The sequence below is a fragment of the Globicephala melas genome, chromosome 14, assembly GCF_963455315.2.
Source record: "Globicephala melas chromosome 14, mGloMel1.2, whole genome shotgun sequence".
Lineage (NCBI taxonomy): Eukaryota > Metazoa > Chordata > Mammalia > Artiodactyla > Delphinidae > Globicephala > Globicephala melas.
Window position 1 is genome coordinate 22,674,372 of NC_083327.1, and position 15,721 is coordinate 22,690,092.

At 42.2% G+C, this 15,721-nt stretch overlaps 1 protein-coding gene across 2 annotated transcripts in view; it reads right to left on the reverse strand.

The window, feature by feature from the left end:
- BACH2 (BTB domain and CNC homolog 2) overlaps nt 1-15,721 on the reverse strand; it is a 359,382-nt gene that overhangs the window by 73,774 nt on the left and 269,887 nt on the right. For both annotated transcript variants that reach the window (XM_030859506.2, XM_060283794.1), the window contains exon 4: nt 12,100-12,354. In XM_030859506.2, the coding sequence (XP_030715366.1) occupies nt 12,100-12,342 (243 nt within the window). In that variant the 5' untranslated portion in view covers nt 12,343-12,354. The remainder of the gene's footprint in view (nt 1-12,099; nt 12,355-15,721) is intronic.

Sequence of the window (15,721 nt, forward strand, 5' to 3'; positions counted from 1 at the left end):
CTGCATCACCAGCGAGCCCGGAAGAGGCGCCACTGTCAGTGAGAGAGACTGTCAACGTATCTGAGGGGTCTAGGGCAAAGTGAAACATCTTACTATGTGCACCAAGTCAATGGGAAAAGGAACACTTCTGAAATATCAGGAAACCAAAAGTGCGGCTGTTTAATTGCCCCACTCCTGAAAGCAAAACCAACCCAACCCTTTGTCTAGCCCGTGATTTGATTAAGAAAACAAACAAGAAAAAACAGAAAGGTATTAACTGACGAGTGCCAACAACTATTTTACTTTCTTTGTGCTTCTAAGAACAGCCTTTCCTACAGACAACCACACGTCACCCCAACGCCTGGATATGATCCCTTTTATTAAGGAATTCCTGAATCAGTTTCCTGGTTTACAGCTTGTTCAACCAAGATTCCAGGTGTTCTCACCAGAAGAAGGAGGGCCCCTTTCAAAAGCTGCTTGTGTAGAACTGCACACCTACCAGAAATGTCACAGACACCCCAACAATAGAGCTGAAACCTGAAGCAGTTTGGGGATGTTCCAAGTTTTTCAATGGAATGCGAATCCATTAAGATGATTAGGTAACTCTACTGATATCCTCCCATTTGAGCTCAGTGTGAGAGCTGCCAAAGAAAAGACAGAATCAAAACCGACTCTTGGATTCCAGCTCTTGAGTATTTTGGTGCGGAAACTGTATTTTCTTGTAACTCATTTTAAAAAACACCCCATGCTTTCACTGTGTAATTGCAATCTCAGTTTTCAGGAAGCAAAGAGAAATGAGATCTATAATCACTGTTTCTCTTCTGTTCGGCTTCCAGCCTAAATGGTCCTGCTCTTTTATTGGCAAAGTAGGGCAGGTAATAGTGAACAAGAAACCTACTCTAAGAAGTACTGGCTCAAGGGAAGTACCACTCCATCACTAGTGACTCAGTCATGAACGGAGTGATTACTCTGCATCGATAAAGTCATGCTAATTGGACAACAGCTTGCTGCCAGCTCATGTGGGCATGACCTACAGTACCCTTGGCTAACAGCCATTATGTCCATCATACCTTTATTTATTTTTATATTTTTGGTAATCTGGATGGGACGTGGAAATAATTTTTAAAAAACCCTCCCAAGTGCTATTTAACATCATGAATTAAAAGTTTAATTAAGGACCCTGTTAAAGGCCTGGGTTCCATGATTAAATATGACAAAAATAATATGTACGATTCCTGATCAAGTGAGGAAATTTACAGCTCTGACCTCTGTCTTTAAATCTATTGCTGATTTCAACTGAAATAGCTAAGCGATTCCATAACAGAGCAAACTAAGAAGCGTAAGGGACATTTAATTCATATATAGAGAAGGGTCTTGAAATGAATAGATACACTGGTGCCTACTTTTATAAAATTTAATGCAAACAACTTTACTGTCAAAGGCTTTGTTATGAATACATTTAAAAATGTTGATTACTGTGGTCATCCTACACTATACAGGGTGAAACAGGTAAAGTGAAAGAAAGCCTTAAAACTGCCTTTGAAATCAGGTCACTTAAAAATAATTCTTCGAAAGGTCTAAGTTTTTGTCCACTCAACTCCTCTACTATTCCAAAAGAGGGATGCACCTCTGCATAAAGCTCTTTAAATAGGACTTACTGGCCTCAGGATTTAGAAATGTAAGAGGTTTGGAAATAGCTTATATATTTCAGTTTTAAAATCAGCTATTGCTGTGGCTATTTTCACACCAGATTTCCCTCCCTGTGTAGCAGCAACACTGAGCAGCCTTCAGAGATGGAATCACAATAGTATTAGCTCCCCTTTTCACGGCTTTGCTTTATTGCGCCCCCATCCGAGGCGGAGGCCCAGATTTCAGGGCTGGAAGTCACCTTTGTGTTACTATAAATAAGTTCTGCCTTTAGGCAGTTCAGACTCATCAGCACGATTCTAGGACTTGAAAACTTCTTACTTGCCGGCAAGTCGTTACCTGGGATATTTTGACTTCTTTTGCTTTCTTTTTTTTTTCATCTGCTACCATGTCTCACCAATGCAACTTGGAAACTTGCACCACAGCTTTTAATGAAGAGTCTGAGGTAAGAGCCATTTCATCAGAGACGACTGTGCTTTCCTTTCACGGGAATAATAACACCTACTGTTTATGTGGTACCATCCTTCCAAGAAGTTTAACTTATCACATTTCATTAATCTGAAGAGCAGCCCAGAAAGGCAAACTGGTGCCCTGTATTGTTATTCCCTGCATACTCATGTGGAAATTGAGGTCATTAAGTAATAATAATTTTTTTCAAGATCCTCCTGAAATCCTTACAGAGCAATGATCTGCATTTTCTACAATCTGTCTATGTTCTAGGTTATCAAATAGCACAGTGGTTCTACAGCTCTTGAACTGTCATCTCCGATGAACTCTTAAGACCATATGGGAAAAGTCAGGGTGGATCTACAAACAAAAAGAAGACAAGTGAGCTCACGCCTCTTCTGAAGTCAGATGATTCTCTCCTTTCCAGACCAATCTGCCTCCCATCTCCCTGGTCTTTCCCTACCTCTCAATCCAAACATCTCTCCTCTCGTTCTGACCTGCAGGATTTTTCTTCTCTCCCTCCAGCAGGAACCTAGAAAAATTCCAAGACCATCAACCTGTAGCACAGGCTAGGTCTCCAGAGATCATCCAGGTCAACTCCATCAACGTCCAGAAGGATGAGCCTTGCTGAGTTGAGTTGGCCTACTACTTGCTCAGGAGATCCTATCCTCTCTCAAGTCCTCAAGAGCATTCTTTTAGCGACCGGCCTTCTGTCTGCCATGTCAGCAAGTTTTCTGTCTCTTTTGGAACTTTCCCATCCGCCCAAGTATGAGTCAGGATGGGCTTTGCTGTGCAAACAAATAAACACCAAGTCTTAATGGCCTAACATAAAGGTTAAGTCCTCATTCATGTCATAGCCTGATGCGAGTCAGATGGCTCTCTTCCAACAGTGACTCAAGAATCTGGGCTGTATGATAAACTGACTCCTCCTCTTTTATTCATGTAGGCACTGTAAGTTTCTACAAACCCTTTTGATATTAATACAGAAGTATATAAGAGCAATAATGATATTCACACTTGAACTCAATGATCTTAAACTATTTCCCACATTATTTCTTAAATAAAGGATAAAACAGAAGCTAAAAACACTAAATAACCCTAAATGCTAAAATATGTTCACTAGCTATGTTTAAAAAATAAATGTTCGACAAAGAGAATAAGGTAAATTATGGTATGATTATGCAATTGAATAGTCTGGTTATTAAAACTGCAATTGCAAAGATTATGCATGGAATGGAATATGAGTTGACACGGGAAGATTATATGATATTCTGATGTTAACTAATAAAAAGCAATATATAATCTTGCAATTCTATGACTGCAGCCATTTAAAATGTGTATACATAAAGAGAATATTGGAAGGAAACAGGCAAAAATGGAATTAATTGTGTTTCAGCTGGATTAGTGTTTAAGTTTTTTTTTAATTGATTGGTTTTTTTAAAATTTATTTTTGGAAAGTAAGATATAAAATAAAATAAAACATAAATCTCTAAAAAAGAATCTGGGTTTTGGTTCCACGACCTAGGAGTTCTCTGACACCAGTTCAATGGATGTGAAAGAACACCAAGAACTCACACTTTTTTTTTTTTTTTTTTTTTTTTGCGGTACACGGGCCTCTCACTGATGCGGCCTCTCCCATTGCGGAACACAGGCTCCCGATGCGTCAGGCCCAGCGGCCATGGCTCACGGGCCTAGCCGCTCCATGGCATGTGGGATCTTCCCAGACCGGGGCACGAACCCATGTCCCCTGCATCGGCAGGCGGACTCCCAATCACTGCGCCACCAGGGAAGCCCCTCACACTTACTTTTAACTGCCTCGGGCTAGAAGTGACACATGACTCCCACTCACGTTTTATTGGTTAGATCTAGTTACCCAGCAAACCTGATTGTAAATGTGGTCTTCCTGTGTGTGCAGGAAAGAGAGGAAAATTGGATATGAGTGAATATTGATCACCTTTACCATCGAGGGCAAGTGTGCTGGAATTTCTTCCTACTTAGAAAAGAAGCCCAAAGGAAAACTCTTTTGACTCTATTTCCCTCCAGTTACTGGCTCACCTCTTTGCTCCCTTTAACTCAAAAGGCCTCAAAAATGTAGCCTACATGAGCTTCTTCAAATCCTTCCCTTTCCCTTCTCTCTAGAACACAGCCCAATTGGTTTTTGCTCCTATTGCTTTCCCAAAGCGCTCAATGAAATCACGAATGGCTTCCAAATTGCTGGATGGTCAATTTTCAGCCTTCACCTTAGCTGCCTATCAGCATCATTTGACATTGCTGATTACTCTCTCCACCTTTCTTTACCTGGCTTCCAACACACCAAACTTTTTTTTGCTTTTCCTTCTACTTCAATAGTTACTCTTTCTTGGTTTACCCTGCTGCCTCATCTTTTTCTCCCTGACCCCTTAGTTCTGAAAAGACCCAAGGATCAATCCTAAGACCTCTCTCTCCTTTTGTTTGTTCTGTCTACACTTATTCACTTGGTATTTGTATCTGGTCTTGGGGTTTTCAATATCCCCAATACTCTGGTATTAAAACTTCTATCTCCAAGCTAGATTTCTCCCATGAATTTTAGCCATGTATATCCTACTGTGTAGTAGACATCTCTACTTAGATGCTAACACGCTTCTCAAACTTAATATGTACAAAATAGAACTCCTAATCCTGCCCCACTCCCACCACCTGAAACCTATTTCCCTCACTCTTCACCAATCCCAGATAACGGCAACTCCATCCTTCCAACAGCTTAGGCCCTAAACCTTGGAGTTATCCTTAACTCTTATCTTTCTCTTCCATCCTACATCCAATCTATAAGATAATCCCATAAGCTCTACCTTCAAAATATTACCAGAGGGACTTCCCTGGCGGTCCAGTGGTTAGGACCCGACGCTTCCACTGCAGGGGGCCCGGGTTCGACCTCTGGTCGGGGAATTAAGATCCCGCAAGCCTCACAGCCAAACAAACAAACAGAAGTTTGCAAACTTAAAAAAAAATGTTACCAGAATCTGACACTGATCACCACTGCACTGCTGTCACCTTGGTCCAGGCCATCAGATCATGCCTGGTTTGTTGCCTCAGCATCTTAACTGTTTTTCCTGCTTCTGCCCCTGTCCTCTTTCAATCTATTTTCACACAGTCAAAATTATCTTCTCCTGGGAAAACCTCCAATGCCCTCCTAGCTCATTCCAAGGAAAGGTAATGTATCCAAAAGGTGCACAGCCTTGCCCCAGTAATTCTCTGCCGTGCTTCCTCCTATCGACCTTTCGCTCATGCTGCTACCGTGTGTCAAACAGGCCAGGTCCACTCCATCCCCAGGGCCTTTTCCTTCCTTTTCCTTCCTTTTCCATGGCTGTCTCCCTCACCTTCTTCAGGTCTTTCTACAAAAGTCATCCCCCAAACAGGCCTTTCTTGACCACCCTAGTTAAAACTGCCATACCTGAACCCTGACGTTCCTTAACCCCCTTCCCTGTTTTATTTTCCTCAATGGCATCTAACAAAGTCCATGTTATATTTATTTATTTTCTGTCTCTCCTTCTCCTCCTCTGGAAGGTAAGGTCTGTTTTGTTCACTACGTTCACCCAGCACCTAGAACAGCGCCCCCTGGTACAGCCTTTGATAAATATTTGCTGAATGAATGAAGAAACAGAAGCTCAAAGAGGTCGACTGGCTTGCTCAAGACCCCATATGCAGTTAGTGGCAAGGTCCTGATTATGGTTTTCCCAGCCTCTCATGGCTGACGTTCCTCAGTTCCTAAAATTGACCTGTTCCTCTGAGTTTTGTCTAGGTGATAAATGAGGGGATGCTAAAGGGTGGGCTCTGTGCTTTGGGGTGGGGGAGTGCTTTGTACTTCTTATCCCTGGTCATGCCACTTCCCAGAGACCTCACCCCCTGCTTCCCACCAAACCTTCCCTCCCCCTAGAGTCACACACAGGCTCAGAATGCTGAGCGTTGAGTACTTTCTGTAGTATGACATCCTGAAAGGACTGTCCAAAGACAGTCACAACTGTCTTATTGCTTCTTTCAAAAACTGGGCCTAAGCCATTCCAGAGACATTAACAGCTTTCATAGCCTCTAAAAACTTTCAGACAAGAAGATTCCATAATTTCCTTGCTGGCCTCTGTGCTCCGCAGTACTACGGCAGGAACATTCTTTACTATACCCTGTGGTGGAGACTTCACAACAAATGCTGTGTTTCCAAAGTCCCTCTGGGTCAGTTTTCCCTTTTGTTTGGCACTGCAAAAACAAGGTTTGTCACAAAATGTTGGGAGAGAGAGAGAATGAGAAAGATAGAGGGGAAGCAAAAGATAGAGACAGTGAGAGAGCAGAAGTCTGAAATATATTTTTACCTCTGAAAGCATAAGTTCTGCCTAAGGGGCCATACATACCTCTACCCTACAGCCATTCCCTGCGTGAACCCTTCCCCTTCTCTATAGAGTGAGAGGACCCGGGAAACAAGCCCAAAGAAAGGTGCCAGAGGCTTGGCAATAAGCTCCCCCTCTCGTTTCTTTATTTATGACAAATAAAAATTGTATGTATTTAAGGTATACAATGCGGCATTTTGACATATGTGTACACTGTGAAATTATTACCATTATAAACTAAATAGCATAGCCGTCACATCCCATAGTTATCCTTTGTGTGTGTGGTGAGAACTCTTGAGATCTACTCTCTTAGAGAATTTCGAGTATATATTACATTATTATTATTTTTTAAAATATAAATTTATTTATTTTTGGCTGCATTGCGTCTTCGTTGCCGCGCAGGACTTTCTCTAGTTGTAGCGAGCGGGGGTTGCTCTTTGTTGCGGTGCGCGGGCTTCTCATTGCGGTGGCTTCTCTTGTTGCAGAGCATGGGCTCTAGGCATGCGGGCTTCAGTAGCTGTGGAGCATGGGCTCAGTAGTTGTGGCTTGCGGGCTCTAGAGCGCAGGCTCAGTAGTTGTGGTGCACAGGCTTAGTTGCTCCACGGCATGTGGGATCCTCTCGGACCAGGACTCGAACCCGTGTCCCCTGCATTGGCAGGCGGATTCTTAACCACTGCACCACCAGGGAAGTTCCCATAATACGTTATTATTAACTACACTCACCATGCTGTAATCAGGTCTCCAGAACTTATTCATCTTATAACCGAAAGTTTGTACCCTTTGATCAACCTTTCTCCTTTTGCACTACCCTCCAGCTTCTGGTAACCACCATTCAATTCTGTTACTATGAGTTTGACTTTTTTTCCTTAGATGCCACATATAAGTGAGAATATGCAATATCTGTCTTTCTCTGTCTGGTTTATTTGACTTTAGCATAATTTCCTCCAGGTTTATCCGTGTTGCAAATGGCAGGATTTCCTTCTTTTTTTAAAGGCTGAATAATATTTACTTGTGTGTATGTATGTGTGTGTTTATATACAGACCACGGCTTCTTTATCCATTCATCTGCTGACAGACACTCAGGTTGTTTCCATGTCTTGGCAATTGTGAATAATGCCGCAATGAATATGGGAGTGCAGGCATCTCTTTGAGATAGTGATTTTGTTTCCTTTGGATATAGACTCAGAAGCGGGATTGCTGGATCGTATGGTAGCTCTATTTTTAATGTTTTGAGGAACCTCCATATTGTTTTCCACAGTGGCTCTACTGATTTACGTTCCTACCACAGTGCACAAGGGTTCCCTTTTCTCCACATCCTGGCCAACACTTGTTATCTTTTGACTTTCTGATAATAGACCTTGGCAATAACCTCCTTTCAGCCGCTCTTCCCTAGCATTCTGGGTGGGAGTCGAGCAGCCCATCAGAATGGGGTTGATGGGCAAAGCTGCACCCCTTTCCTGCCCTCTGTACATGACACACCATAACCTTAACATCATGCTTGCGATGCCACTTCCAGCATGGCCGGCATCCAGCCTAAGTGGTCTCTATGACCATAGCTGAGGAGGTGTTCATTGAGGCAGCTTGAATCCGAAGGAGCAGTGCAAGAAGGGCCTTGCCACGCTTGGTACACGACCCACTTTCTCTTCATCTCTTAACACGGAATACACCTGCTATTACAAACCAAATGACCTGTTTCATCATGAACAGAAGTACCAAGGACAATGCCTTATCTCCTGCGTTTTGCTGACACACATCCCTGGATGTGCTTTTCCATGAGGAACCAACACTCAAGTCACAGAAATCCTAGGGACAATCTGTCATGCCAGTTTAGGAAAAGAAAAAAAAAGCAAGACAACTCCATGACTCCTTGACTTCCAGGAGGAGGCCTCTATTTTTGTCTCTCCCATTTTCAGCTGAGAGGCTACACCGGGACTCTGGTCGGCTCTACTTTGTGGGTAACGGCGTTGCCCACCGGGAGTCAGGGCATGGGGCTAGAACTGCACAAGTGGACAGCGGCTGCAGGCTGGAGCCGGGTTTGGCCTAAACTGACAGAGCAGGGGAGTGAGAAGGGCAGCGGTTTGTATCTGGAAGTTTCCTAGTCCAAAGACAGAGCTTTCAGGGACTTTCCTGAGGGTCCAGTGGCTAAGGCTCCGTGCTCCCAATGCAGGGGGCCCGGGTTCGATCCCTAGTCAGGGTACTAGATCCCACATGCGTGCCGCGACTAAGAGTTCGCATGCTGCAACTGAGGAGCCCGTGTGCTGCAACGAAGATCCCGCACGCGCAACTAAGACTCAGCACAGCCAAATTAATAAATAAATATTAAAAAAAAAGAAACATAACCCACGGACGGAGCTTTCAGACTCAGCCATGCCGGCCCCTGTGAAGCTCAGCAGTTGCCTGGGCAGGGAGCGCAGAGGTAAGCCAAGCGTGATCAAGGCTGGGACCGGGCCGGAAGGTGATTTGAATTCGTGATGGCTTATGATGAAGTTTAAAGATTTCCAAGGAGCTAATCAAATGCTTTTTCTTACATCATATGAACCAAATGCCAGTGAGTTCCATGCAGCTACTTTCCAAGGTAGTGTTTGGGATGTTTGTTTATTCACCACTTAATTCAAATTCTATGAAGTCATTCACTGAGCTAAGTGGGACAGCATCTGAGAGCCTGCAAGGACCTTTCAGCGTGCACACAGCAAGGAGAGAAAACAATGCCCAGCGCCTGGGGCCCCAGGAGGGGCCTCTGAGCAGAGGCAGAGGGTCCTGGAAGGAGGCCTCAGAAACAATTACAGACCCACAAAGGAAAATGCCACGTGGGGGCTGGCCTGCACGCCCATCAGCAGGATGACTCGAGCTGGGTTACTGACAATACGAATTCACGTTTCATAGGAAAAAAAAAAGTGTCTCGTTATATCTGAAGGTTTCAGGTACATGAAGAACCAGAATGTTTTAATTATTTGGAAATGCAGATGATGTAGGAACAGAAATCATTTTACACAACTAGAAAGAAAATCAACACTTAGCAAACTCTCACTTAACTGGAACACGAACAATCAAAAGGTCAAACAGCAGACTTTTGTGTGGCATCTACACACTCTTACTTCAAAGAGTGCCCAGTGCCAAGGAAATAAGTGATTATCAGGGATTTGACCTAAAAAGAAATGTTTAGGTTAGGTTTTACTGCCTTGGTATTGTATTATGATAAATAATTTAAGGGCTTCAGCATTTTAGAGGTTTTTACAGGTAAGAACTGGGGCTCAGAGAGGTTAAGTGACTAGATCAGGATCACAGAGCTAACTGGGGGGCAGGCCAGGGTTTACAGCACAAGGTCCAGGGCGTCTCCAGATGGGGCCCGCAGTCATGGTAGAGAGACTAAATTACATAAATTATGGTTTTCATTTGTAAATATATTTTAATGTAATCTATTTTTTTTGGAAATTAGTAGAAAACATATATGAGGTGACTCTCAAACAGATACAGATAATAAATTAACTGTAAACTCCACCCCCTTCCTAAAACCATTTGGGATAATTGGAAGTTTGTTAGATATTTTCAGAGAATTCTAGAGTTGAAGTAAATACAAAGGCACACTTGCTGCCCCTCAAGAGAAGAAGAGTCTTAAATTTGACGAACGCCAACCAGTTTAAACATAGTCTTTTATATTTATCCTCTCACCTAATGACGGGTTAAGTATCTGCCCACTAATGCAGCTCAGGATCACCAGTCCCACCACAGCTGCCATTTCTTGGCCTTCCCACATCACTTGGTACATAAGCATCCCTCCCTCCTCCAGCCCCAATTACATTATCTTCAACTGATTTGTCCTTTTGTTTCTAGTATTAGGATCTTTCTACTTGACAGTGGTGTGAGGAGGAGTAATGGAGCCCTTCACTTGGGTACACAACAAAGAATATTCATGTGAAACTGCCTATGTAGCCCTCACTTTGCCACTTCCCTGCTCTGCAGGGGTAACAGCAGACATTTCTTAACAGGGGACTGGATCTGGTGCCCCCTCTGACCCCCTGTCTATTTTTGTTTTTTTGGGGGGGGTATAGATGGATTTTTTAAAATTGAAGAATAGTTGATTTACAATGTTGCAGGTGAATAGCAAAGTGATTCAGTTATATTTATGAATATATATTGATATATATTGTTTTTCAGAATTTTTTCCATTATAGGCTCAATACAAGATATTGAATCTAGTTCCCTGTGCAAATAACGTTGTCTTAAAGTCTATTTTGACTGGTATCAATAAAGCTACCCTAGCTTCCTTGTTGTTTATTTTATATACAGTAGTGTGTATGTCTATTTGTTTTTTATGTTGAACTTGAATGTCTTTCTGTGGAGCAGCTGCTTGCCCCACCACATCCTACTTTTTTTTTTTTTTTTTTGCGGTACGCAGGCCTCTCAGTGTTTTGGCCTCTCCCGTTGCGGAGCACAGGCTCCAGACGCTCAGGCTCAGCGGCCATGGCTCACCGGCCCAGCCGCTCCACAGCATGTGGGATCTTCCCAGACCAGGGCATGAACCCGTGTCCCCTGCATCGGCAGGCAGACTCTCAACCACTGCGCCACCAGGGAAGCCCCAATGTCCTACTTCTTATACACAACCTGCTTTACTCATTTATATGAGTTGCCAGGCCTCTGGAGACACTGGATCTGTGACCGCTGAGACTTAATGCTAGTTGTGCCCATTAGCACCTCCCTCAGGGTGACCCGGTCTTTGGTTTCTCCTAGGGGCGCTGTGAAGAGCTGCTCTGTGGATCATGGCACAACTCTGGGTCTCTCTTCACATAGACTATGAATATGAGTTGTACCCCTGAGAGTTGTGCAGTGCACAGCCTGCACAACTGTCAGTGGCAGCCCTGGTGTTGTAGACCGTGCTGGTGCACAGGGAATGATTCTGGCCTTGAACACAAAGCCTAAAGCTGCTCCGTGTTACCCTTAGTCCCACAAAAATGAAGGGGAATCAGGATGATGGAAAAAGAGTAACTGTATAGACAGTTCAAAGTGGTGGCCAATTTAATGGTTCGTCGGCATGAAGCCCATCCTTTGAGTTCTGGCAGCTCAAACCATCCAACTGTATGTCATCTCTGGACAGAACAAGTCCAGCTACTAGTGTCCCCAAAGTACAGAAGTGACTAGATTCCCTGAAGTAATTAAGAAACCTGAGTAGGGTATTTTCAACGATGGTGAGAAAAGCAAGTTTACACTTCTTAGAATCTTACTATATTAACTGTGAAAATGACTGCCTGCTTTTACTCTTCCCCCTGGTCAAGGAAGGTGCTGTGAATACTTTCATTCTTTTACTCTCAAGGGAAATCAAGTGTTCCTTCAACCATTTGAAAGAGAAAAATCATAGCAACAGTCCCAATGATTGAAATCCCACATGTAGGACTGTACTAAACTTTGGGCAAACTACTCAAAACCCGAAGAGTAAGTGAACTAGAAACTAGAAAGGACTGTGAGGCACAGGTGCGGTTCAGATTCTTGCCTCTGAGACGTGAAATGCATCCAATAGAAACTGGCTCTGCCGCAAACCTAACGTGTGGGCGACTTGATCATCAGCCCCCAAGCAGGGATGTGGCACAGGTCCTACGTTCCAGGTCCTCCTCAGCCAACTGTCTCCAAGTCAACAAACCTCCGTTAGCAACTGCACGAACAAACCAAACTACTGTACCTCCTCAGGCAAGCTGACCACCAAGTCATTTCTCGTCTGTCCAACCAGCGCCTGCCAGAAGTATTCACTGCATGCGGCCAGCACAGCTCGGTGGGCCCGGAACTCCTTCCTCTCCACGATCAGAGTCACGTCACAGAGAATATCCTTTTTGCGCTGGTCATTGAGGCCCAGGAGGATGTTGGTGCAGTGGACTGTGGACTCATACACATACATGGGGGAGTCAGGCTTCTCATCCACAGACATGCCGTTCACACCCTGAAAGAAAGCAAGCAAGCCTGGGTCATCACGGCTCCCTGAGTCAGAGAGACACAGTGAGAAAGGATGCTGAGCGCCTGGGAGTCACCGCCCTGAGCCAGGGCGAAAGAAGCAGAACTGTCCATTAGCATCTTACGCGCAGTTAGCACTGTGAGCTCAGAAAACATCTGGAAGGTTGTGTTCTGTGGCTGACTTCTCTCCTTTCCTCTTACTGAGTCCTTTTACCACGCGGAAACAAAGCCAGGTCCTTTAATGGAACACCCAAAACATTCAAAACGCATACCTACTTTAAAACTTGGTAGTTTTAATTTTGTTAGTGGACTGAAAGCGAACTTTCACACATACAGAGTCGCGGTGCAAGTATTAACTGAGCTTTGTGTTAAGAGGAAATGACTCATTCTGAAGTATTGGCAGTGCTGCCTGGATGAAGCACGTGTAAGTTCCTAGGCTGAAATTTGGCTAAGATGCCAAGCAGAGTAAATATCTAATCACAATACGTAATTTAACACGGGAACTAAACGGAATGTGTATGAAGGAGTGGATGTAGCCAGCTATCTATCGCAACTGCCCTCCGCCACTTCAAGACAAAGCATGGCCACCATGATGCCACTGTTGTCACGAAAGGCTCTTGAAAAGAAGTGCAAATGTGCTGCTGTCATCCCAGTAGACTGGATGTACATCCTCTTTAAGGAAACACAATATATTGCATCAGGAGTCAAAAAAACAGATGCATTCAATAGTGAAGATTACTTTTACGAAAGCGTTCTTTGCTTTAAAAAGTGTCCATTGATGTACTGATATTTAAAAAAAAATTCTAACTTACACAACCGTTTTCCAGTAATATTTACACTAGTATGAATTCCAATAGTGAGTCTTACTTTCTTTTTGCTTTATTACTGTTTATTTTTTTAAAGAGTTTTAACATACAATAAACTGCATATACTTACACTGTGCAACTTGATATGTTCTGGCACATACATGCAACAGTGAAACCATCATCACAAGTAAGACAATGAACATATCCTTCACCACCAAAAGTCTCTTTATGTCCCTTAACAATCTCTCCCGCGCACCTCTCCATTCATCTATTGATGGATATTTGGGTATTTCCCAGTTTTTGGTTATTACAAATGAAGCTGCTACGGATTAGTGTATAAATCTCTGTATGAACATATGCTTTCACTTGTCTTGTGTAAACACCTAGATATAGAATGGATGGATCATTTGGTATGTGTAAGTCTAACTTTTAAAGAAATGGCCCTGTTTTCTAAAGCAGTTGTGACATTTCACATTTTCAATGGCAGTTATGAGAGTCCGGTTCCTGCCCATCCTTGTCACCACGTGGTATGGTCAATCTTTCTAATTTTGGCCATTCTAATAGGTACACTGTGGAATCTCTTTGTGTTTTCAACTTGCTTTTCTCTAGTGACTGAAGATACTGAGAATCTTTCATGTGCTTATTTGCCATCTATTTATCTTCTCTGGAGAGGTAGATTCTTTGCCCGTTTTATACTGTTTTTTTTTTCCTTACTATTGAGTTTTGGAAGTTCCTTAATATACTTAATTAAAGTCCTTTATCAGATGTGTGATTTGCAACTGTTTTCTCCAAGTCTGTAGCTTGTCATTTTATTCTCTTAGCAGTGTTTTTCAAAAAGCAGAAAGTCTTCATTTGAGGAAGTCCAGTTGAGCAATTTTTTCTTTAATGGATCATGCTTTTGGTGTCATATCTAAAAAATCTTTGTACAAACCAAGGTCACATCTTTTGTCAGATTTATAACTAGATATAAGTATTTTTAATGCAATTATAAATGGTTTTGTTTTTAACTTAAATTTCTGATTTTTCATTGCTAGCATATAGAAATATAACTGATTTTTGTATTGATCTTGTATCCTGCAACTTTGCCTAACTTGCTTATTCGTTCCCATAGCCTTTTTTTTATTTTGGGTGGGGTGGGAGGTAGATTCCACAGATTTTCTATATTGAAGATAATATTGTCTGTAAATGAAGACATTTTACTTCTTTTCCAATCTGGATGATTTCAATGTCTTTTTCTTGCCTTACTGCATTGTCTAGAACCTCCAGTACAATGTTGAGTATAAATGGTAAGAGCAAACATTCTCCCCTTGTTCCCAGAGTTATGGGGAACATATTGAGCTTTTCACTGTTATTTATGATGGTAACTTGGTGTTTCATAGAAGCCCCTATCTAGTTGAGGAGGTTTCTTTGTATTCCTATTTTTCTGGGAGGTTTTTTAATTTGTTTTTCAAATCAGGAATGGATGTTGAATTTTGCCAAGTGCTTTTTCTGCATCTATTGAGATAGTCACATAGTTTTTCTTTTTTAGTATGTCAATAATGTAAATAACATTGATTGATTTTTGAATGTTAAACCAACCTTGCATTTCTAGGATAAAATCCACTTGTTCATGATATATTTGCCCTTTTATACATTGCTGGACTCAGTTTGCTACCATTTTGTTAAGAATTTTTACGTCTATGCTCATGAGGGAGATTAGTCTGTAGTTTTCTTTTCTTATAGATTTTAAAACTGGTTTTAGTATTAGGGTAATGCTGGTCTCACAAAATGAGTTTGGAAGGATTTCTTCCTTTTCAATTTTCTAGAAGAGTTTGAGTAGAACTGGTTTCTTTATTTCCTTAAATATTTGGTAGAATTTACCTATGAAGTCTTCTGGGCTGGAGCTGTAACTACAAATTCAGTTTTTAAAACAGTTGTCAAATTTATTGGCGTAAAGTTGTACATAGTATTTCCTTACTTTCCTTTAATATTAGTAGAATCTGTACTGATGTCACCTCTCACATTCCAGATATTGGGAATTTGTGTCATGTCTCTTTTTTTCCTGATCAGTTTGGCTAGAGGTTTATCAATTTTATTTATATTCTTAAAGAACTAGCTTTTGGTTAAATTGATTTTATTGTTCTGTTTTCTATTATGTTTATTTCTGCTCTCATTGTTATATCCTTTTAAAAAAAATTTATTTAACAAATATTTATTTGTGCTTACTTTGTGCTGGGCACTCACATTACTGAACATTTTGCATTTATTAACTTGTTTATGCCTTTCAACAAATTTGTGAGAGATTTTATTATTATTATTATTATTTTAAATTCATTTATTTTTGGCTGCATTGGGTCTTTGTTGCTGCACGCGGGCTTTCTCTAGCTGCAGCCAGTGGGGCCTACTCTTCATTGTGGTGTGTGGGCTTCTCATTGCGGTGGCTTCTCTTGTTGCAGAGCATGGGCTCTAGGCACGTGGGCTTCAGTAGTTGTGGTGCACGGGGTCAGTAGTTGTGGCTTGTGGGCTCTAGAGCACAGGTTCACTAGTTGTGGCATACAGGCTTAGTTGCTT